This window comes from Paramormyrops kingsleyae, chromosome 23, assembly GCF_048594095.1.
Source record: "Paramormyrops kingsleyae isolate MSU_618 chromosome 23, PKINGS_0.4, whole genome shotgun sequence".
NCBI classification, from domain to species: domain Eukaryota; kingdom Metazoa; phylum Chordata; class Actinopteri; order Osteoglossiformes; family Mormyridae; genus Paramormyrops; species Paramormyrops kingsleyae.
In genome coordinates this window covers 2862574-2886339 of record NC_132819.1, presented here as the reverse complement: position 1 = coordinate 2886339, position 23766 = coordinate 2862574, and the positions used below count along the sequence as shown (strand labels likewise).

At 40.8% G+C, this 23766-nt stretch overlaps 1 protein-coding gene and 4 non-coding genes across 8 annotated transcripts; all 5 read left to right on the top strand.

Annotated features, from left to right (window-relative positions):
- Positions 1–218: 218 nt before the first annotated feature.
- trnah-gug (transfer RNA histidin (anticodon GUG)) lies at positions 219–290 on the top strand. The gene has a single exon. It is a non-coding gene; the product is annotated as a tRNA-His (tRNA).
- Positions 291–4833: 4543 nt separating this feature from the next.
- Positions 4834–4905, top strand: trnah-gug (transfer RNA histidin (anticodon GUG)). The gene has a single exon. It is a non-coding gene; the product is annotated as a tRNA-His (tRNA).
- A 908-nt stretch (positions 4906–5813) lies between these two features.
- trnah-gug (transfer RNA histidin (anticodon GUG)) lies at positions 5814–5885 on the top strand. The gene has a single exon. It is a non-coding gene; the product is annotated as a tRNA-His (tRNA).
- Positions 5886–13942: 8057 nt separating this feature from the next.
- Positions 13943–21665, top strand: LOC111851796 (uncharacterized). 4 transcript variants are annotated; one of them, XM_072705691.1, is made up of 7 exons: positions 13943–14971; positions 15447–15476; positions 15749–15795; positions 18838–19803; positions 20101–20268; positions 20360–20455; positions 20747–21665. In XM_072705691.1, exons 4-7 carry the CDS (start codon positions 18841–18843, stop codon positions 21068–21070), a joined length of 1551 nt encoding a protein of 516 aa, XP_072561792.1. In that variant the 5' UTR covers positions 13943–14971; positions 15447–15476; positions 15749–15795; positions 18838–18840; the 3' UTR covers positions 21071–21665. The 4 variants fall into 4 exon arrangements, with proteins under 4 accessions (XP_072561792.1, XP_072561790.1, XP_072561791.1 ...); XM_072705689.1 differs by adding an exon at positions 16687–18566 and having other exon boundaries at positions 13943–15476; XM_072705690.1 differs by having other exon boundaries at positions 13943–15476.
- A 1463-nt stretch (positions 21666–23128) lies between these two features.
- On the top strand, positions 23129–23200 carry trnah-gug (transfer RNA histidin (anticodon GUG)). Its single transcript has one exon. It is a non-coding gene; the product is annotated as a tRNA-His (tRNA).
- The last annotated feature ends 566 nt before the right edge of the window (positions 23201–23766 follow it).

Sequence of the window (23766 nt, the reverse complement as noted above, 5' to 3'; positions counted from 1 at the left end):
ACAAAAAACTGCAGTATTTTTTGTGGAGAACTTTTAACATAGAATCCATAAGACTGTTGTCTATCCAGAAATTCATTTAAAAAGTAGTGCCCAGACGTGGGAACGAAAAGTGATTTCTAGCCACTTTTTCTAGGTTCACCTTATGGCCTAATATTTTAATAAGGACATGGATGAATGGCATCCTTGTGGTGTTGTTTGGCTAATGACTGTCCAAAGCGGCCGTGATCGTATAGTGGTCAGTACTCTGCGTTGTGGTCGCAGCAACCCCGGTTCGAATCCGGGTCACGGCAGGTGTATCGCCCACTCATATTGGATTTCAATGCATTTACTTCCAAGTGGATGCGTGGTTTTCTGGATACGCGCCACAAATGTTACAGGAGTCTTCGCGTTCTCATCCTGTTTACCTGTGGTGATATTGATGTTGGACTTTTGACGGGCAGAATCTCAGTACTTTGGAAATTAGAAGCAAACAAGATGCACCTGAGTAAGGCAAGTCCCGAAGTGCTCATTGTCATCACTATAGCTGAAAAGGTGTAAGTGACAAGAGGAAAGAAAAACTGCGTTCTACCAGTTAATACATCATAAAACGGAATTTGCGGCCAGTGGTGGACATATGGCAAAATTCAAACAGTAATTGGTGACTTTGTATAATTCATTAGCGCACAATGGCACGATGATAAGTTGTATGAATGGATTGATTTCTGTTCCGATGATCCAATCTCGCTTTGATTTTTCAAAACCTCGCGCTGTGCAGAATGTGATTGGTTAAGCAATAATAGGCCGTAAGGTGAAGCAGCTTTTCGTTTCATTCCGTTCCCATATATGGGGCACTGCATTCTTTTTATTCCAATAAAAGGATCAATTAGTATAGAATGAAAAAATAAAAGTTCTCCATGTATAATCCAGCAGTTATTTTTTTACAAGTATATAAAGTTGGCAATAGTCCCATCCTCGCGTAATCATTTTTTAAATGTGAGAGATGCGGCTTCGCGTCACGTGCTTGCCGCTAGACCAATGAGATGGCATAACGTCGGAACGACATGTAAACATGGTCCAAGATGGCAGCGCCCTTGTCGTCACTATCGAGTAGCGAAGAGGATGAAATTATTGTCAGACCTCCACCAAAAATCAGTAAAAGGGTTTATAAACAATGCTATATGCATCTCACGTCCATAAAAAAAGAAGAAACGAAGGATTTTACACGCACACGGTGGGATACATTTAGAAACTGCATCAAACGGTGGCTTGACTTGCAGGGTGAGAGTCAGAAAATAGCAGAAACATACAAACATTGTCTAGAAATCGAGTTTGACCGAAGACGCAGGGTTTCACTCCACTTGCTACCGGCGTTTTATTGACAAAAAGCGCTTGGATGCGGCCGAGAAACGAGTTTCACGGCGCCCTGAAGCTGGTGATGATCATAACACAGACCAGTCTGTGTCATCGGGAAATAGTATTTCGTCAACGTATTGCCCAACAAAAAAACTTAGGTCCAGTACCGGACTGCCGATAGCTTGTTCGGGTCCTGTACTTCCTGATTTGTGCATAATTTGCAAGATAACGGACAAGTACATCACTGTGGCAGGCAAACGCCAGACGGACAATCTTTCACAAGCGGAGACGCTGTCGGCAGGTATAAAGCACACAAGCACACGTTTGAACTTAGTTATATGCCATATGCTGAGAACCATAACTAACTTTCAAATACATCAATATTTACATTACATGTACATTATAATGTTTATAGTGCAGTCAGTTTTTGCATACACATATGCATGAACAGTCAGAACTGTTATGTTTTTTTAAATACATATTTATTACAGGCCAGTTGCTCAAAGCAGCTGAGATGAAGGAAGACACTAGCATTCTTGTGCATATTAAAGACAAAGACTGTGTGTCTCTGGAAGTACGATATCACAAGTCCTGTTACAGACAGTACACCAGGTTCTTGACAAAGTCTACTGGAACAAATACACAGACCTCAGAAGAACAGTAAGTTGTTATATTGCATTTAAAAATAATAATAATTTCTACCATAGATTCCATGCTGAATCCTTTTGACTCACCAATATGGCATTGTGTGTCTTAGCTCTGGAATAGTTGCAGCTGAAGAAATTATGACGGATTTGCTCAAAGCTTCAGAAAAGGGGGAAAGTGCTGTTCAGGAATTTATGGACCAAAGACTGCTATCACCATCAGTTGACGTATTTGCCCCCATCAAAAAACTAAAACTAAAGACATTCAGTGATCAAGCCAAGACAAAGAAGAAATCTGCAGCAGGCAAGGAAGTAATTCTACGTGCAGACAAGAAGCTTTTCTCCTGACTGCTCGTCATAGGTCAAAGAAGAAAGACAGACTTGAGGGAAATTCTCTCCTACTCCTTGGGAACTGTGTCATATCCTTTATCAAGTGCTGATGGTTCTCTTGCAAAAACAAACAAATCAGCTGTCATGGATGTTCTGGAAACCAAAGGTGGAGACTGTTTAGTTGACAGAGTACCAGTAAATGGAGCTATACTTTTTGATGGCATGGCAGTCATTCAAGCCATTCAGTCCATACCAAGTACCTTCGGGGAGCTTGCTGACACTATACTACAGTACTTAGTCAAGCTTGCTCTCAAGCACAACTGTACACGGATAGATTTTGTGATAGACAAGTATCCAGAAATTAGTATTAAAAATGTAGAACGATCACGCAGAGCTGTTGGTGGCACACAACAGGTAAAAATTTATGGACGGGTTCAAAAGACACCAACACAATGGAAGAAGTTTCTGTCGGATGGGACAAACAAAGAAGCACTGGCAGAATTCCTCTATGTAATGTGGCGAGACGCTGATCTTACCATTTTAGGTAAGGACTTACATTTATACATAACACATGGAGACCTGTGTCACTGCATGGCTGTAACAGAGGGTTTACAAACTGTCAGTGCTGTTGAAAATCTGACATGTGATCATGAGGAATGTGACACCAGGTTGTTTTTTCATGCAAAACATGCTGCACAGGAACACCAAACTGTAGTCATCAAGAGCCCTGATACTGATGTGGCAGTGATTGCATTAAGTCTGCAGCCAGATTTACCATGCAGATTGTATTTTTTTCACTGGGGTTGGCAACAAAACGAGGATCACTGACTTATGTAAGGTGTCATCAGCTCTCGGCAACAGTGTATGTTTGGCACTTATTGGGATCCATACCTTCTCAGGCTGTGACTCTACAAGTGCCTTTTATGGCAAGGGGAAAAAAAAGTCATTTTCTGTTGCTTGCGAGAAAGAGGAATACCTGACTGCATTTAGAAATCTGGGTAGCAGTTTTAATTTGGACCAGTCTACCTTTGAAGTGCTTTGCAAATATGTCTGTCACCTATATGGCCAATCATGTGCTAAAAGTCTGAACGATGCACGATACAAAGCATTCTGCATGGCATCATCAGCTTTACCAGAACGATCCATGCCTCCGACAAGTGATGCTTTGTACCAACACTGCAAAAGGGCAAACTACCAAGCAGCCATAATGAGACATTCTCTGAAACGTCTCAGTGACGTGGATGACTAGAAATCCAGCCCCTGATAGTGTGTTGCAGGTTGTCCACTGCAGTTGCAAGCAAGGCAAATGTGAGACTGGAAGATGTTCCTGTATGTCTGCAAATCTGTCCTGTACAGATTTATGCCTCTGTCTCAATTGCACAAATGTTTTCCAGGAAACAGAGGAAAGAGCTACATGTGAAGATGGTTCTGATGATAGTGATAAGGATAGTAGTGATGAGTAAAGGTGATCTGTGTCACAAGTTACTTGGATTTGAGCTGTAATGAAGCTGCTGTAAAATGTTTAATATTTGTCGTTATTGAAAAATTAGTGCAGCAGTCCAGCATTTCAAGTCATTTTAGCCAACTTGGACCAAAAACTGTTTTTATCTTTAATTTTGTGTGATTCCTAAGTGCCTACTGAACATTTTGATGAATAAAACATAACAAAAATGTTTAAGGTTCAATTTGTTCTTCAGTTTTATTTGGTGCCAATCGGTGAAGTTGAAGTGCGTTATAAAAAAAAATTGCATTATTTCATGGTCTTCCTTCAAAATTGAGTTAATTAATGCACCAATACTTGTCTCAGATATGTAGCTACATGTATAAATGTGGATTTGACATATATTTTGTTTTGATTAAATGCGTATTAATAAAGTTACAGGCCAAACTAGCAGCATGAGATTTTCGTTTTTTGTAAATTCCTAATTATACACATTTTTGCATCCTGACAAAAAACTGCAGTATTTTTTGTGGAGAACTTTTAACATAGAATCCATAAGACTGTTGTCTATCCAGAAATTCATTTAAAAAGTAGTGCCCAGACGTGGGAACGAAAAGTGATTTCTAGCCACTTTTTCTAGGTTCACCTTATGGCCTAATAAGAACCTGGATCCAGGATGTGCCAGTTATATATTCGGGGTGCAACTGTCGTCCAGTACCTGTTTTTTTACATTTCAGAAAGCGGCCGATATCTTCCGAAAACAACGAATCAAACGAACAAACCATATCTGCTGAAAAGAGTGCAAGCTTCGTATATTTGAAATGTTGCGTATTGAAAAAAATCTTTTGGCAATACATTATCATTTGATATAATGGTCATCACATATGAATTGTACTCTGTGATATTCCATAGGTGGTGACTGTGTAAAATGGCAATGATCTCTTATTACATTAACCAGTGGTCACTAAGAGCTGTATTGTCATTAGGGGAAGAAAATGAATACTCCACTTGTCGGTGGTCATTTTAATAAGGACATGGATGAATGGCATCCTTGTGGTGTTGTTTGGCTAATGACTGTCCAAAGCGGCTGTGATCGTATAGTGGTCAGTACTCTGCGTTGTGGTCGCAGCAACCCCGGTTCGAATCCGGGTCACGGCAGGTGTATCGCCCACTCATATTGGATTTCAATGCATTTACTTCCAAGTGGATGCGTGGTTTTCTGGATACGCGCCACAAATGTTACAGGAGTCTTCGCGTTCTCATCCTGTTTACCTGTGGTGATATTGATGTTGGACTTTTGACGGGCAGAATCTCAGTACTTTGGAAATTAGAAGCGAACAAGATGCACCTGAGTAAGGCAAGTCCCGAAGTGCTCATTGTCATCACTATAGCTGAAAAGGTGTAAGTGACAAGAGGAAAGAAAAACTGCGTTCTACCAGTTAATACATCATAAAACGGAATTTGCGGCCAGTGGTGGACATATGGCAAAATTCAAACAGTAATTGGTGACTTTGTATAATTCATTAGCGCACAATGGCACGATGATAAGTTGTATGAATGGATTGATTTCTGTTCCGATGATCCAATCTCGCTTTGATTTTTCAAAACCTCGCGCTGTGCAGAATGTAATTGGTTAAGCAATAAGAACCTGGATCCAGGATGTGCCAGTTATATATTCGGGGTGCAACTGTCGTCCAGTACCTGTTTTTTTACATTTCAGAAAGCGGCCGATATCTTCCGAAAACAACGAATCAAACGAACAAACCATATCTGCTGAAAAGAGTGCAAGCTTCGTATATTTGAAATGTTGCGTATTGAAAAAAATCTTTTGGCAATACATTATCATTTGATATAATGGTCATCACATATGAATTGTACTCTGTGATATTCCATAGGTGGTGACTGTGTAAAATGGCAATGATCTCTTATTACATTAACCAGTGGTCACTAAGAGCTGTATTGTCATTAGGGGAAGAAAATGAATACTCCACTTGTCGGTGGTCATTTTAATGACATGGATGAATGGCATCCTTGTGGTGTTGTTTGGCTAATGACTGTCCAAAGCGGCCGTGATCGTATAGTGGTTAGTACTCTGCGTTGTGGCCGCAGCAACCCCGGTTCGAATCCGGGTCACGGCAGGTGTATCGCCCACTCATGTTAGATTTCAATGCATTTACTTCCAAGTGGATGCGTGGTTTTCTGGATACGCGCCACAAATGTTACAGGAGTCTTCGCGTTCTCATCCTGTTTACCTGTGGTGATATTGATGTTGGACTTTTGACGGGCAGAATCTCAGTACTTTGGAAATTAGAAGCAAACAAGATGCACCTGAGTAAGGTACGTCCCGAAGTGCTCATTGTCATCACTATAGCTGAAAAGGTGTAAGTGACAAGAGGAAAGAAAAACTGCGTTCTACCAGTGTAGAAAAAGCTGTTAAATGAGTGTTTTGTTTAATTGTGCAGTGTTTTGATCAGGCATTGTTTCGGCCATTGGAGGCGTCACGCAGGACCCCACGTTGGTTTTTTCCCTCTTCTTCGCTTTCCTTTGGGCTGGATGCAGAGTTCAACGTAGTTATACAAAGTTTTGTTGGGTTTATGGTGTAGTTGTGCGTGCATGCTGAGTAAGTATGCAGTTCATTCGTACCGCAACTATGCTTTGGAACTGGAGCAAATGCTTATTGTTTTATACGTTTGTAATTTAAAATAAACATATCGCGCTGATCGCAGTTCGCGTTTTGCTGCGTTAATGCCGCTCAGTTTTGAGTATTGTATGTTTATTTTCGTTTTGTAATACAAATGGTTAATATAATTTAATATCTATATTTGTTTAATGTTTGTAAAACTATGTTACCCGTGAGCGGTAGTTATATGTTGATTCCTATGTTTTTATTTCTGTTTCAGTTAACCACAATTGCATAATCCCCCAACGAGTATCTGGACTGTTTTATGAGTGGTGTGTTAATGCGCTACTATCCAACTATAGGATAACCTGTCAAAAGTAGGCAAACAAACCCAGTGTTCTAATCGGACACTCTGTAAAGGTTACCACCAGGAGAGAATCGGCGTCCCCCTTTTTCTTAGACGACACTCTTTTACATGGTCCTTCGAGCCGGATAGGGTAAGTTTTACAGCAGTAATGATAGATGACAGAGAAGAGGATCTTGTCCTGAGTCAGGGGAGGCCTCGTAGAACAATTCGTCCTCCATGCTACCTAGACGAATACGAGACAGGCCATCATTACAGACAAAGAGGATTACCTGCATCATATCACCACCCTGATGCAAGAGAATATATGGCAGATAGTTTCTCGGCGCATGACCAGCCGAGAAATGAACACTCATCACCTGGCAGTGTCCCAGAATGGGTGAAGACACTCAGGGAAGAGAACAATCAGCTGAGGAGAGATATTCGTGAACTAATTGAGTGGCGTGCAACGCAGACTTCTCCAACTCATATCCAGTCAGCTCCTCCTCCTAGGCAGAGCCAATATGATGAGGAAAGAGCCTCAACCTCATCCAGTATCGGCCCCCCAATCTCCCAATATGGAGTCATGATGTCAGGCGATCAGTGGGATCCATGTCACGCAGGCCAACAGTCCAATCCAGTGCCTGGGGAGCATCAAGAGCCGTCAGTATGTGAGGGAGAAGAGGTAAATGAGATTGTGGAGCGGGTCAGGGATATTGCATTGCCACATAAGCAGTACCATTCATCTGGTTATGGACCACACCAGTCCCGACGATCATCTCGCCATGTGACTCCTGAACGCCATCATGGTAATTCATCTAGACGATACCGCGATAAATCTCTCGATCAGTATTATAAATTGGGAGCCCCACCCGGCCATCGCAGCATAGGTGATAATGAACAGGACCACAATCCTAGAAAGCCGGAACCTACACACTTACCTCATTATCACTCATATCAGTCACAGGGGAGAGAGTTGTTGTATCGTGGACCTAACCCCACGATTCCAGACTTCACAAAGGAAGATCCCCGTGAATTCCTGAGGCTAAAAGTAGCTCTTGAGAACCTGTTGCCTTTAGATCAGAACAGAACGCTTTAAATTTCAAATCCTGCTAGACCACCTGAAAGTGGAGGAAGCCCTGCTCATTGCAGATTCGTACAGCCACAGCAGATACCCTTACAGCGACACTATGGTCGCTCTGACAGAGCTCTATGGCCGGCCACACCAGTTAGCTCTTCAACGTATCTCCAAGGTAATGGATGAGCCTGCTATAAAGACTGGTGATACCAAGTCATTCCGTCTTTTCGCCCTAAAAGTGCGTGCTCTAGTTGGAATGTTGGAGCAGCTTGGCAGTGATGGGCGTACGGAGCTGAAATGTGGATCACACGTCTCTCGTCTTCTTGTTAAATTGCCACATGACTTGAGAGTTAGTTTCCGTAGGTTCATGACCCCCTATAGGGACATGATCCCCACGCTTGTGGATTTGGCAGATTGGTTAGAGGAGGAGGTGAGGATTCAAGTAGACTCCACGCAGCTTGGAAACCACCCCAACAGGGAAGCCCAGAGTCCTGGCAAGAGCCAACGCAAAGACAGGCGGTTTCCCCAGAAAATTGCAACTGTTCTCCATGGGAGTGAGCAACAAATTGGAGATAAGAAGGCCATCCATAGGCATCAAGGAACCCAAATGGAGGATAGAATGCTTAATGCCTCACCAGAGGACAAACAGCCGGAGAAAATAAAGAAATTCTGCCTGTTTTGTGATACTACCCAGCATTATCTGAACCAGTGTTCAAACTTCCAGATCCTTACAAAGGAGCAAGTGGATCAGTGGATCAGAAGAAATCATAGATGCTGGAGGTGCGGCAGAGGTCACTCGTCAGTGCAGTGCACACTGAGAGCCAAGTGCAAGAGATGTGATAAGCGCCATCTGGAGATTCTTCATGATGTCAATGAGGCTAACTATCGAAAGGGTACTGCAATAACCACAGAGCCCTCTGGACAGGTTATATCAGGAAGATCCTCTGCTGAGACGCTCTATGTGGACAGACCTACAGGTAGCAGGCAGGTGTTACTTAAGGTGATTCGAGTGATTCTTAGGAATGGGGAGAGCTCACTGGACACATATGCCCTTCTTGATGATGGGTCAGAGCGTACGATTTTATTGCACACAGCTGCCCAGCAACTTGGACTCAAAGGCATCCCAGAGGAATTGAATCTCCGCACGGTGAGACAAGATGTACGCACTGTCCATGGTGCTACAGTGTCATTTTCGTTAGCCTCAGCTACCCAGCCAGGTAAATCCTTTAGCATTACCCGAGCCTTCACAGCTGAAGAACTTGATCTTGGCCCACACTCATATAACATATCTATTTTGAAAGGAAAATACAAACATTTACGGAATATCCCTCTGAAGTCCCTCGTGCATGCACAGCCTCTCCTACTCATTGGATCCGATCATCCACACCTGCTAACACCCATAAAGCCAGTACGTCTGGGACCACCTGGAGGACTAGCTGCCATAAAAACACGGCTGGGGTGGGCACTGCAGGGTCCCTCCTTGCTTTTGCAGCACAGCTTTGCACCGCAGCAGTGCTTCCTTACATCAGTCATGCACTCGGAGCTGGACATTCTGCCCTACAGGAGTGAAAAGTCAGTGACTCGGTCCAAGCAAGATGTAGAAGCCATTAGAATGTTGGAGGACAAAACTGTACGGGTCAATGTTAGAAGAATCCAGAGGTATGCCACTCCGTTATTATGGAAAAGCAGCCTACCCCCCTTGGAAGCCCCAAAGGAAGCAGTGTTGGGGCATCTGCGCGGAACCGAAAGGTGGCTTGCTCACAATCCTGAGAAAACAACAGCCTACCAAAGAGAGATCAGTAAGTTATTAGAGGCTGGTTATGTGAGAAAAGTACTTCCGGATGAAGTGGCAGTTAGTCCAGGATGGTACATTCCGCATCACCTTGTAGAACACAATGGAAAGAACAGAATTGTTTTTAATTGTTCTTTCTCTTACAAAGGCATTAGCCTAAATGAGCATTTGTTGCCTGGACCTGTTCTGGGTGCAACCCTCTTGGGTGTTCTCCGTTTTCGAGAACACCACTTTGCTGTAAGTAGTGATATAAAGGGGATGTTCCATCAGGTGAGGCTTCTGCAGGAGGATCAAGCAGTGCTTAGATTCCTATGGAGAGACATGCGGAGGAACGACCCACCTGATGTTTACCAATGGCAAGTCCTCCCATTTGGAGCTACTTCTAGCCCCTGCTGTGCCACATTTGCCCTTCAGAAACATGTGATGGACCACACTGTACCTGGGGAGGATGTCCGCACATCAGTCAAGAAGTGCTTCTATGTAGACAATTGTCTGCAGAGTCTACCCTCTGCTGAAGAAGTGAAGCAGCTGGTACAGAAGCTCCGCCAGCTTTTAGCAGAAGGGGGTTTTGATCTAACACAGTGGGCCAGTAACTACCCAGACATCATCTGCCATTTACCTCAGGAGTCGAGATCAGAAAGTAGTGCTCTCTGGTTCATACAGGACAGTGCAGATCCTGAGGAACGGGCACTTCAACTCCTATGGCATCGTCAATCTGATATTCTAAACTACAAACATGATCTGCTAACTTCAGCTCAACCTACCATGCGTAGCATATATCGGATCTTGGCCAAGCAGTACGATCCGCTTGGTTTTCTTGTACCTTATACCACTAGAGCCAAAATCATTGTTCAGCAGTTATGGAGCAAAAAATGTGATTGGGATGACCCCAATTTGCCTGGAGACCTATTGCAGGCATGGAAAGTATGGGAAGAGGAGCTGGCACACCTTCCTAAGGTTATACTACCTAGATGTTACACCAGTAAGGAGTTAGATCACTCTACCTGTAGCCGCAGTGTTCACATCTTTACTGATGCCTCAGAAAGGGCATATGGATCAGTAGCCTATCTTCGTACGGAGGATATCACTGGAACTGTCCAGGTGGCATTTCTCACAGCTAGATCTAGGGTGGCTCCGAAACGCCAACAGTCAATCCCTAGATTAGAACTCTGTGCTGCACTTTCTGGAGCTCAACTGGCATCTCTTCTAGACCGAGAACTCACTCTTGTTATCTCTTCCTTTGTCTACTGGACAGATTCTATGACAGTGCTTACATGGCTGCAGTCTGAATCCTTCAGATATAAAGTCTTCGTAGGCACTCGAATTGCAGAAATACAAGAATTGACAGATGCACAGGCCTGGCGATACGTTGACTCCAGCAAGAATCCCGCTGATAACATTACTCACGGTATGACTTTAGCACAGCTGGCTGAAGTTAACCATTGGAGTCAAGGCCCAGCTTTCCTAAGAGAACCGGAAAGAGCCTGGCCACAGCGACCGAGGACAGCTCCACCTGAAATTAAAGAAGAGACTTCTGATGGGACGGCCTGACTCTGCACTCCCACAGGTTGTCTATCCTGAGTCGGAACTGCTAACTCGGCGAAGATGGAGGCACAGCCAGATTCTGGCTGACCAATTCTGGAGGGCCTTCATACGGTACTACTTACCAACTCTACAAATACGCCAGAAATGGCTCGTGGAGAAGAAGGACTTGGCTGTGGGAACCGTTGTGCTAGTGGTGGATCCTCAAGCTCCAAGAGCCCTTTGGCCAGTAGGGACAATTACATCAGTACATCCTGGGACAGATGGAAGAGTACGAACCGCCGAAGTGCTAGTTAAAGGGCGGAGTTACATAAGACCCATTTCACGCCTTATTGTTCTTCCTGCCCTTCCCAAGACCGTAGATTAGGTGTAACTTAGGATCAAATCTGTATAACAGATTTGGGGGCGGCTGTAGAAAAGGCTGTTAAATGAGTGTTTTGTTTAATTGTGCAGTGTTTTGAGCAGGCATTGTTTCGGCCATTGGAGGCGTCACGCAGGACCCCACGTTGGTTTTTTTCCTCTTCTTCGCTTTCCTTTGGGCTGGATGCAGAGTTCAACGTAGTTATACAAAGTTTTGTTGGGTTTATGGTGTAGTTGTGCGTGCATGCTGAGTAAGTATGCAGTTCATTCGTACCGCAACTATGCTTTGGAACTGGAGCAAATGCTTATTGTTTTATACGTTTGTAATTTAAAATAAACATATCGCGCTGATCGCAGTTCGCGTTTTGCTGCGTTAATGCCGCTCAGTTTTGAGTATTGTATGTTTATTTTCGTTTTAAGAACATAAGAACATAAGAAATTTACAAACGAGAGGAGGCCATTCGGCCCATCAAGCTCGTTTGGGGAGAACTTAGCTAATAGCTCAGAGTTGTTAAAATCTTATCTAGCTCTGATTTAAAGGAACCCATGGTTTTAGCTTCCACTACAATAGCAGGAAGACTATTCCATACTCTGACTACACGCTGTGTAAAGAAGTGCTTCCTCAAATTTGTTTTAAAATGTTCTCCCGCTAATTTCCACTTATGGCCACGAGTTCTAGTATTTAGACTAATATTGAAATAGTCATTTGGCTGAACAGCATCCAGACCCGTTAGAATCTTATAGACCTGAATCATATCCCCCCTTAGTCTCCTTTGCTCAAGGCTGAACAGATTCAGTTCCGCTAACCTCTCCTCGTAAGACATTCCTCTAAGACCAGGAATCATTCTCGTAGCTCTTCGTTGCACCTTTTCTAAGGCAGCAATGTCCTTCTTGAGGTACGGTGACCAAACCTGCACACAGTATTCTAGGTGGGGTCTTACCAAGGAATTATATAAGTGTAACATCACCTCCCTTGACTTAAACTCCACACATCTAGAGATATAACCCAACATTCTGTTCGCCTTTTTTATTGCTTCCCCACATTGGCGAGAGTGGGACATGGAAGCATCAACATACATACCGAGATCTTTTTCGTAATCAGCTACCTTTATTTCAGTGGAACCCATAAAATATCTGTACTGTATATTTCTGCTCCCTGCATGGATTACCTTACATTTATCTGTGTTAAATTTCATCTGCCAAGTATCAGCCCATTCGCTAATTAAATCCAGATCCCGTTGAAGCCTCTCTGCTGCTAGATTACTATCTGCTACCCCGCCCACCTTAGTGTCGTCTGCAAATTTAACCAGTTTACTGTATGTATTCGTGTCAATATCATTAATGTAAATTAGGAACAATAGTGGTCCTAAAATTGAACCCTGCGGTACCCCACTATAAACGGAGGCCCACTGTGACATAGTGCCTCTAATAACTACTCGCTGCTTCCTATCAGTTAGCCAGTTTTTGATCCAAGCTGCCACAGTTCCTAAAATTCCTGCAGCTTTAAGCTTTAACAAGAGCTGTTTGTGGGGGACAACATCAAAGGCTTTCTGGAAATCTAAGTAAATCACATCATAGGCCTTTTTGTGATCAATTTCACTTGTAGCTTCCTCAAAGAACTCAAGCAGATTCGTTAAGCAGGATCTACCTCTCCTAAATCCATGTTGGCTATCCTTTATAATGTTATTTGCATCTAGGTAATCTACCATTTTCACTTGAATTATAGCTTCCATTATTTTTCCAGTAATGCTAGTTAAACTGATTGGCCTATAGTTTGCTGGATTACTTCTATCCCCTTTTTTGAATATGGGTGTTATATTAGCATGCTTCCAATCTGATGGTACCACACCCGCAGATAACGATTTCTGGAATATTAAAGTCAAAGGTTGGCTAATAATATCCCTCATCTCTTTCAAGACTAAAGGTAAGATGCCATCAGGCCCCTGCGATTTATTTATTTTGAGTTTAGCTAGGCTTAGTATCACATCAACCTCAGTTATACATATATTGGTCATAGACGATGCTGTATTCGTATTAATTGGTGGTAAGTTAGTTGTGTTCTCTATTGTGAACACCCTTGAAAAATAATCATTAAACTCGTTTACCATATCAATTTCGTTATCAATTATAAGGCCCTTACTATCCTGCAAATTAGTGATTTCAGCTTTTAGTGCTCTCTTGGAGTTAAAATATTGGAAGAAACCTTTACTGTCATGCTTAGCCTCCAATGCAATTTTTCTTTCTACATCCCTCTTTGATAGCCTAATGTCATTTTTTAACTCTGCCTGTAGACTTAGATACTCCTGCTTGATTTTGAAATCATTAGTTCTTTTCCAGTTGTGGAACAGAGCCCTTTTCCTCCTGACTTTATTCTTAATTTCCTTAGTAAACCACCTTGGTTGTCGTTTCCTAGATTTAGTTTTGCTGATAACAGGTATGAAATCCTCTTGCACTTGCAACAATGTGCTTTTGAAAAATTCCCATGCCTCTTCAACTGTTTTGCTATTTAACTCTGTCCAGTTTACAGTTTCTAATTTCCGTCTCATACCATTAAAGTTAGCCTTCCTAACATTGTATACTTTTAATTTAGACTTTGCTCTTCGGACACTAAAATTAACCTCGAATTTAACCATGTTATGATCACTACCGTACAATGGGTCTAAAACCTCTAATTTTCCAATCCTATCCTGGTTATTACAAAAAACGAGATCAAGAAGGGCTTCTCCCCTGGTAGGAGTATTAACAAACTGAGTAAAAAAACAATCCTGTACTAATTCCACCATCTCAAGTTCATTTACAGAAGAGCCAGAGACTGTGTCCCACTGTATCCCAGGTAAATTAAAATCACCCATAACCACCACATAATTTTTATTACTCATAATCCTGATATCATCATATAATATTCTGCTTTCCTCTACAGCTACATTAGGTGCCCTATAACAAACCCCGACAATTAGGCCATTTGAATCTTTAGCATCAAGTTTGATCCATACAGCTTCTGAATTTTTATTTTTATCAGTGAGATCCCTTGCCTGCAAGTTTTCTTTTACGTATAATGCAACACCACCTCCCTTCTTGCCTATCCGGTCTCTACGGAACAACGTATAACCATCCATATTATATTCATCACCATCATTGTCACTCATCCATGTTTCAGTTATTCCTATAATGTCGTACACTGTAAACCCGAACAGTACTACTAACTTATAAAAAATGAGAACACCGTAATTAAAATCGGTTACATAGTTTATTGAACTTAAAACTATAGCTTTTTTTGAACTAATGACTTAATTTTAATTTTGCGTTGCTCATCATTTTTGAGTATACATTGCTACTGAAGTGATATTGTTAAGTATACGGTGTGACGTTCAATGACGTCATCTACGTCATGACGTACGCCATTGTTCTGACTGACGCTACCAGAAAACATAACCAAGATGGCGGATACTCGTGCGAGTCTGGAGTCTCTGGACGCACGTGGGGTGATTTGTAAGTAAATGTTTTTTTATCTGCTTTTTATTTTATCATAACTACAAGTATATCTTTTAAACATGTTTCATGTTTTGCTTTGTTGTCTTTTTACCGGTAACGTTAATGTCGAAAGCTCGACAAGCGTCTCTGCAGTGCTCTGCTTCGCGCGCATTTTTTAACCGTTAATCCCACTGCCATATTTCATTTAAATATAACGTTAATATTGTAATCAGTTAGTCGGCGAAATTCCTTAACTCATATTTTTTTATTCTGTTTTTGTTAAGCGATCTGTTCTGGAAAATGCGAATTTATGCTTGCCTTCAGCTGTTAATGTACTTGCGGCTAGCTGTAACTTTTATCCATTACGTTAAGGCTAATGACACAAAGTTAGCAATATATTGGAAAAATAGTTAATAATAAGAGTTGTGAAAACTAGGGATGGTAGAGACACCGGCAAGCTCGTATTAACATTTACATATTTTTGGCCTTGTAGGCTAAAGTGGATGCAGAGTCTGTGAACTTGGTAAGTATCATTTTTTCGTTTACTTTAGATATTTTAGCAGCTTCACACGTAACCCTGCATTGAATATTTATCTAATTTTGTACAGATCAAGTTAGCAATTGAGTGAAGTAGAATAACGTGTTGAGAGTTTACAAAGCAATGTACAAATTGTACAAAACAATGACTGAAATGTGCATTGGCTTTGGCCTCATTGGTCGACTTTGTAGCATTTGCCAGATTTATTATAATCATGAAAACTGAAATGCTGTTATTTTTTGTTTCCCTGTATACAGTAGATGTAGAGTCCCTGTTATTGTGAAGATCTGATTCAATTCCAGTGGTAAGTTACATAACACAATGTAACATTAAGGCTAAATTTCTTGGTTTTAAAATGAAAGTATTCACTCCAATTGTAGGGTTCAAAAAAATCAATGGAGTGGAAGTGCAAGTTGTGTGCTGTCTCCTCAGACACCCGGGCACAGTTATTTCGGCACTACCGTTTAAAGCACAGTCATTACTCACGAGTTAGCCCTTTGCCATGCCTCTATGACTCTTGCATTTGCACATTTCAGTCATTTAATGCACTGAAAATTCATTTGTCACGGATTCATAAAGACACACAAAGAACTCTTGATAGTGAAGGATCAAAAACAGGATCTTCATTTTTTACCTGTCCCTTGTGTGGCCTCAAAGAGCCCTTCTCAGAATCGAACATGTTCTGCCATTTAAGGAGCCACTTAAAGAACTATGAAAATGTGACATGCCCGTTTAAGAACTGTACCTACCACACCAATGTGTATTCATCATTTAATGCTCACAAAAGTAGGAAACATTCTGGAAGTTTAGACTTTTGTGATCATATTGTATCAATAGAAAATGATAGTTCCCTAGTCACAAGCACTGCAGACCTTAATGCAGATGATCCAGTTCCTTGTTGGATTGCGGACACTTCAACTTCTGTTCCTGAGGCTGAAAATGTTAACATCGGAGAGTTAAGAGCCCAGTTACACCATAATTTGTCTTCCCTGTTTCTGAAGATGCAAACTGTTCTTCATGTTTCTGACATGGCATGTCAGGAAATAGTTGATCATCTGACAGAGATATTTTCCTTATCGCAACCTCTTATCAAAGATACTATAAAAGAGATACTACAACAGCATCATGTATCTCCTACTGAAGCTGTCTTGAATGATTTGGTAAATGCTGTTAACGACACAAACATTTTTTTCAGTGCCACAGCTAAAGGTGAGGACTTGTCTTCAAATAAACGAAGAAAAACACATTTCGAAAAAACATTTCCTGTGGTAAAGCCAGTGCAGTACGTGTTGGAGCCTGGACACACAGTCGTTTATGTCCCAATACTTCAGATGATCCAGGAAATATTCAAACATACTGACGTCCTTGACCGAATAAAGGAAACAAAGGCATCACAAGAAGGTCATTATATGAGCCATAAAGATGGCAAGTATTTCCAGGAGAATACTTTGTTGTCATCCTCAGAACTGTCACTGCCATTGATTTTATACATAGATGATCTAGAAATTGCTAATCCACTTGGGACTTCACGTAAGATCCACAAACTCTGTTCAGTCTATTGGATGTTTGCTGATCTGCCATCTAAATATCGATCTGCACTGCATGTGATTCAGCTTGCTGCCCTATGTAAGGTACCAGACCTTCACAGCTGTGGCTATCAAAGAGCACTTTCTCCTTTGTTGCAAGACCTTGGCTGCCTTGAACATGATGGGGTTTTTATCGAGTCCCTTGGTCAGTCAGTACGGGGTACTGTTTCAATGGTTGTGGCTGACAATCTAGCAGCCCATTCCTTAGCAGGCTTTGTGCAGTCTTTCAGAGCTGGATATGTTTGTAGGTTCTGCAAAGCTACACGAGATGAGATTCAATGTTCTGCTGTTGGAGATGGCGAATTTACCCCAAGGACAAAAGCCAGCCATGATCATGACCTGCAGGATGTTTTACAAGGGGATGGTAACAGTCAGTTTGGTGTCCAAAGAGACTGTGTCTTGAGAGAGAGTTTGCAGTGTTTTCACACAATCACTGGTTTCCCGCCTGATGTCCTTCATGATCTTTTTGAAGGCATTGTTCCAGTGGAGTTGGCCCTGTGTATTCAGGAGATGATTAAGATCAAATATTTTACCCTGGAGTATTTGAACAAGACAATTGTGACATTCCCATACCAACATGCAGACAAGACTGACAAGCCACATCCCATTCCCAAGAACTTTGCAGGAAAGAAGACCATTGGTGGCAATGGTCACGAAAATCTTACATTATTGAGACTACTCCCATTGATGATTGGCAATATGGTTCCTGAGGAAGATGGTTTTTGGAATGTTTTGATGGATTTGAAGGAAGTTGTGGAAGTGGTGCTATCTCCAAAATTTGATGAAGATTCCATTCAGTATTTGCAAACTAAGATACAGGATCACAGACAAATCCTTCAAGAGGTTTTTCCAGAGTTCCGATTGCTCCCCAAGCATCATTATCTGGAGCATTATCCAGATCTCATACGTTGTTTTGGGCCTCTTGTCCATTTGTGGACATTGAGGTTTGAAGGTAAGCACCGTTTTTTCAAGCGTGTAATTCATGATACACAAAACTTCAAGAATGTGCTGAAAACACTAGCAACTCGGCATCAGCACATGGTGGCATACTTCCTCAATACACCATCATTCTTCAAACCACATCAGCAGATTACAGATGTCTCTTCTGTTTTGGAGTCATCACTTCCTGAAGTTGCAAAAGTTCACATTGAACAAAAAACAAACAGCAACATGATATACAGCACATCAAGGATCATTATTGATGGAACTAATTTTGATATTGGGATGTTTGTGTCTGTGGGACAGGAAGGGGGACTTCCCCAGTTTAGCAAAATTGAATCGATTCTCCTTGTTAACAATGATGTGACATTTTTTTGCCAAGAACACAAGTCATGGTACATTGAACACCTGAGGTCATATGAGCTTTCCCCAGGGAATATGACTGTCCACAGCCTATCCGAGCTGAATGACATTTTACCCCTCTATGCATACAGCGTTGAAGGAAAAGTGCTGTTGACACCCAAACGCTTCATACTTCTTCACTAATAGTGTACGTATGACTATTAATTTTAAACCAATTGCAGATTGTGACTGTAGTTCAGATTTTAATATTAAAAAAAAAACTGTTCGAATTTGATTTATTTTGTGGTCAGCAAAGCCTAAAAAAGCGAAATTCTGCAGTGCTTTATCCTTACATTCTAAGGTCTTTATACGAATCTGTCATAATATAATAGTGTGAGAATAACTTTAATTTTTGTATGTTTAAAAAATGTTTAAATATGCCATGCCTGTTTTCATCAATTGTTTTGTTTGTCTTCCAGACGATGGCAGCACCCCAGAAATTCATGCTGCGTGTTTACATTGCCACAGATATTGCAGTGAAAGTAACTTTGACTGGACGACCAGAATCAGTGGATGATCTAATTGCCATACTGCGAGAGAAAGTCAAACCAAGACTGGATTTTGAGTTTACCCTGCAGTATGAGGATGCAGATTTTAATGGACAACTGAGCTGTCTGATTGATATTCAAGAGTTACCAGAGAAGGGAACACTCAAAGTTGTTAGATCAGAATTTGCTACCAGCTCACTTCCAAGTTCTGATACAGAAATCCTTCCTCGTGTGCCTGTAAGCGAGCGTCGGAAGACCTGGCCTGACATTTTTCCTGTGCCTACTTTTTCCTATGAAGTCGAGCATGTGCTAGAAGAGGGAAATATTGCCTATGACAGATCTGGAAAGACACTGAAATTATCCAGGGCCCAAAAGCACAACATCCTAGAGAGCATGGCATCAGTAATCCATGGTTTCAAACCTTACCCAAGTGACAGGGATGTGGGTATGGCAGCAGAGGCTCTTGTTAAAGCTCATCCATCCCTTAAAGAACCTGGAAGTGAAAATGGATGGTATGGATGGAAGATAAGCCTTAAATTCAAAATGGGCAATTACCGTACCAAGCTAGCCAGATCTGGATGTCTGGAGGTGTCAGTCAACACAGGCAGAAGAAGTAAGAACAATCCTGACAAAGACCCTCCCCACTCCAACATAAAACGAGCAAGGCGAGCAGAAGTGAACTTCCTTCCAAATTTTCCAAAGGGACAAAACCAGGCCAGTTTGGAAGAAATGAGACTAGACATTCTACACGAAGTTGAGAAGAGTGAGAAAAACCTGTTGTTGATAGATAAACTTATGCAGGTGACATTTTCCCTTCGTCGCCAGGAGATTGTACAGGAAAACCCAATGTTGAAGAACTTCCTGGTGAAATGGCCAGCACTTCAGATTGAGTCGCAGGTAAAACATCTACATTTCTCTTTTCTGCCTCAACTTTAAATTATTTGTACGGCTCCAGCAAACACTAACAAACTAGTTTGTCAATGAGACTTTTGAACTATTGGGGTTTGTTGCTGTTTATTAGCATTTGTTGAAATTTGTTGAATATGTGTGAATTGGCCACTACTTAATCTTTCAAAGATAGCAAAAACTTTTTTGGAGAATAATGCTTAACTTCTATCAAGATGATTGCATTGTATGTTTCTCTAAGGCTGTTTTGATGTCATTTATACATTTTGGTTATTTATGATTTTGTAGGTTTGTGCAGAGTTTCATCGCATCACAAACACCAATCTTCGAAACCAGTTCTATGCCGAATTGGACAGGCATACGCCACAACTATTTGCCTTGTACAGGCAAAAAGCGTCACATACTGGCAAGGTCTCGGAGGTGCTGCGTGACATCCTCAGGATTTATGATCGTGAGGTGAGTTAAAGATAAAGACTGTACAACTCTAGTATCGAACCCAGAATAACTATGCTTGCTTGTTCATTGTTATTTTTGCTTGTCTTTCAAGGATATGCATGATATCAACATAAAGCACACTGTAGTTCTTCGTGCCCTAGCAGTATATTTACGTGAAGATGACCCACAGTTTTTTAAGACATGGAATGTAAGTATTCAGTGCACTCACCAAACAGGATCAGTTTTTGTGCTTACCAGGGTTTTTTTAGTCTTTGCTTCATTAACGAATTACCATAACAACATATATTCAACTTTTTTTCACTCTACTTTTGCAAATTCTTGCAAATTAGTTTTTAAATTTGGGCCAATTCAGTGTAAACTGAAAACGCCTGCCTAGTTAAGTATGATGCTATATTAAAGTGATAGTTAACCAAAAAATGCTGATGATGTAATTCATTACTAGACATGTTTACAGTTGGACCCTCTTTGTGCATTCCAGGTGGAGGAGTCGGATGAGCCAGACATCACTGGTACCCCTCTTGCCCTTGTGATGGAAGTCACTGAGAACACTGGTCCTGTCTGTTTCAATCCGGCAAGGACCGCTGTTGTGGTGGAAGATGAGTTTGTGCTGAGCAACATCCCCACGTTTCCTGAGGCCTTTGTGCTACTCTTTGGGTTAATGTATGCATTGCATTTGGATTACCCAAGAAAATTGATTCACACCTTCACATTCATCCAGAAAATACTGATGGGGCTTGATGATGGTAAACCTCTGAAACCCTGCTTACTCAATCTCAAAAATGAACTATTACGTACATTGTAGGCAAATTTCATCTTGTCAAAAACTGCTGTTTTAAGTGCTTGGATGTTTTCATTGGGTAGGTTGTGTCCTGGCCACCAAATATATATCGATTGCACTCTGGGTTTGTTAGTTCCTTCTAAGTAGTTCTGTAAGCGTATGTTGTAGAAAATGTAGTTCAAAGAATTTTTACATTTGGTATGTTGTCTTCTGCACCAAATCTACCTCAGTTGCACTTCTACAACAAAATTTTTTGCAATCAGATTGTATTTTTTTTTTCTAAGGTGTTTTACAAGTGTATATTGTTTAACCTGTAGTTTAAACATTTGGTAAGTTGTTAGATCTACCTCAGTTGCACTTGGAACATGTACACAATGGAACATGTACTGTAGTTTAAAGCATTTAAATGTTTACATTTACGTTTTGTACAATCAATCTCTTGTATATTTAATGCAACAAATACTTGGTTTTGAAATCAGGTATGTATTTTTTGTGTTTTGACATTCATTTATTGTTTTTATTTCCTATAAATTATAATTTTTATCATTTCTTTTTGGAGGAGCTTTATTTATTTGATTGTTTTTATTTATTTTGATTTGCCATGTTGCAAAATAATGGCCATGGGTGTAAAAAATTGTAATCAATGTTTTAAGTTTCTAATTTAATTTGTTACATGTTTACAGAGATTTATATAAACAGTCATACAAAACAAAGAATTTAATAGTAAATAAAAACCCTTTATATCAACAGTTCTGTGTGCACTTTTTAGTATTTTGAACTCAAATATGTATCAGGCTATGAGTTATTCAAAAGGAGTTTTATTTCTTGAATAAAATATTTTATTTATATAAGTGGTAATTAAAAATAATAAGTATTGAAAACATAAAAACTTTACATATGCTAAACTAAAGTTTTAAGTACACTGTAAGTTTAATGTAATTATAATTTTTTAGTATGTTTACTTAAAAAATCTTAGGTAATCAGTTTCCACAAACGTTTTGAGTACTCCGAACTTATCGGGTTTTACAGTGTAATTGTCTGAAGAAATTAAAGCCTCTAAGTCATTAATTTTGTTTCTAATACTCCTAGCATTCAAATACAGACCACTAATGGTAGGCCTTTTACAGTGTCTATTTTGTAATACAAATGGTTAATATAATTTAATATCTATATTTGTTTAATGTTTGTAAAACTATGTTACCCGTGAGCGGTAGTTATATGTTGATTCCTATGTTTTTATTTCTGTTTCAGTAAACCACAATTGCATAATCCCCCAACGAGTATCTGGACTGTTTTATGGGTGGTGTGTTAATGCGCTACTATCCAACTATAGGATAACCTGTCAAAAGTAGGCAAACAAACCTAGTGTTCTAATCGGACACTCTGTAAAGGTTACCACCAGGAGAGAATCGGCGTCCCCCTTTTTCTTAGACGACACTCTTTTACAACCAGTTAATACATCATAAAACGGAATTTGCGGCCAGTGGTGGACATATGGCAAAATTCAAAGAGTAATTGGTGACTATGTATAATTCATTAGCGCACAATGGCACGAAGATAAGTTGTATGAATGGATTGATTTCTGTTCCGATGATCCAATCTCGCTTTGATTTTTCAAAACCTCGCGCTGTGCAGAATGTGATTGGTTAAGCAATAAGAACCTGGATCCACGATGTGCCAGTTATATATTCGGGGTGCAACTGTCGTCCAGTACCTGTTTTTTTACATTTCAGAAAGCGGCCGATATCTTCCGAAAACAACGAATCAAACGAACAAACCATATCTGCTGAAAAGAGTGCAAGCTTCGTATATTTGAAATGTTGCGTATTGAAAAAAATCTTTTGGCAATGCATTATCATTTGATATAATGGTCATCACATATGAATTGTACTCTGTGATATTCCATAGGTGGTGACTGTGTAAAATGGCAATGATCTCTTATTACATTAACCAGTGGTCACTAAGAGCTGTATTGTCATTAGGGGAAGAAAATGAATACTCCACTTGTCGGTGGTCATTTTAATAAGGACATGGATGAATGGCATCCTTGTGGTGCTGTTTGGCTAATGACTGTCCAAAGCGGCCGTGATCGTATAGTGGTCAGTACTCTGCGTTGTGGTCGCAGCAACCCCGGTTCGAATCCGGGTCACGGCAGGTGTATCGCCCACTCACATTGGATTTCAATGCATTTACTTCCAAGTGGATGCGTGGTTTTCTGGATACGCGCCACAAATGTTACAGGAGTCTTCGCGTTCTCATCCTGTTTACCTGTGGTGATATTGATGTTGGACTTTTGACGGGCAGAATCTCAGTACATTGGAAATTAGAAGCAAACAAGATGCACCTGAGTAAGGCAAGTCCCGAAGTGCTCATTGTCATCACTATAGCTGAAAAGGTGTAAGTGATAAGAGGAACGGAAAACTGCGTTCTAACAGTTAATACATCATAAAACGGAATTTGCGGCCAGTGGTGGAAATATGGCAAAATTCAAAGAGTAATTGGAGACTTATGTATAATTCATTAGCGCACAATGGCACAAAGATTAGTTGAATGAATGGATTGATTTCTGTTCCGATGAAGCACTCTCGCTTTGATTTTTCAAAACCTCGCGCTGTGCAGAATGTATTTGATTCAGCAATAAGAACCTGGATCCGGGATGTGCCAGTTATAAATTCGGTATGGAACTGTCGTCCAGCACCTGTTTTTTTACATTTCAGAAA

Bases quoted from the DNA above. Each gene is read 5' to 3' on its own strand.
- LOC111851796 (XM_072705688.1), top strand. From the start codon at position 18,796: ATGCCATGCCTGTTTTCATCAATTGTTTTGTTTGTCTTCCAGACGATG. The intron at 19,804-20,100 runs GTAAAACATCTA...ATGATTTTGTAG, and splicing joins CACTTCAGATTGAGTCGCAG to GTTTGTGCAGAGTTTCATCG. The intron at 20,269-20,359 runs GTGAGTTAAAGA...TTGTCTTTCAAG, and splicing joins TCAGGATTTATGATCGTGAG to GATATGCATGATATCAACAT.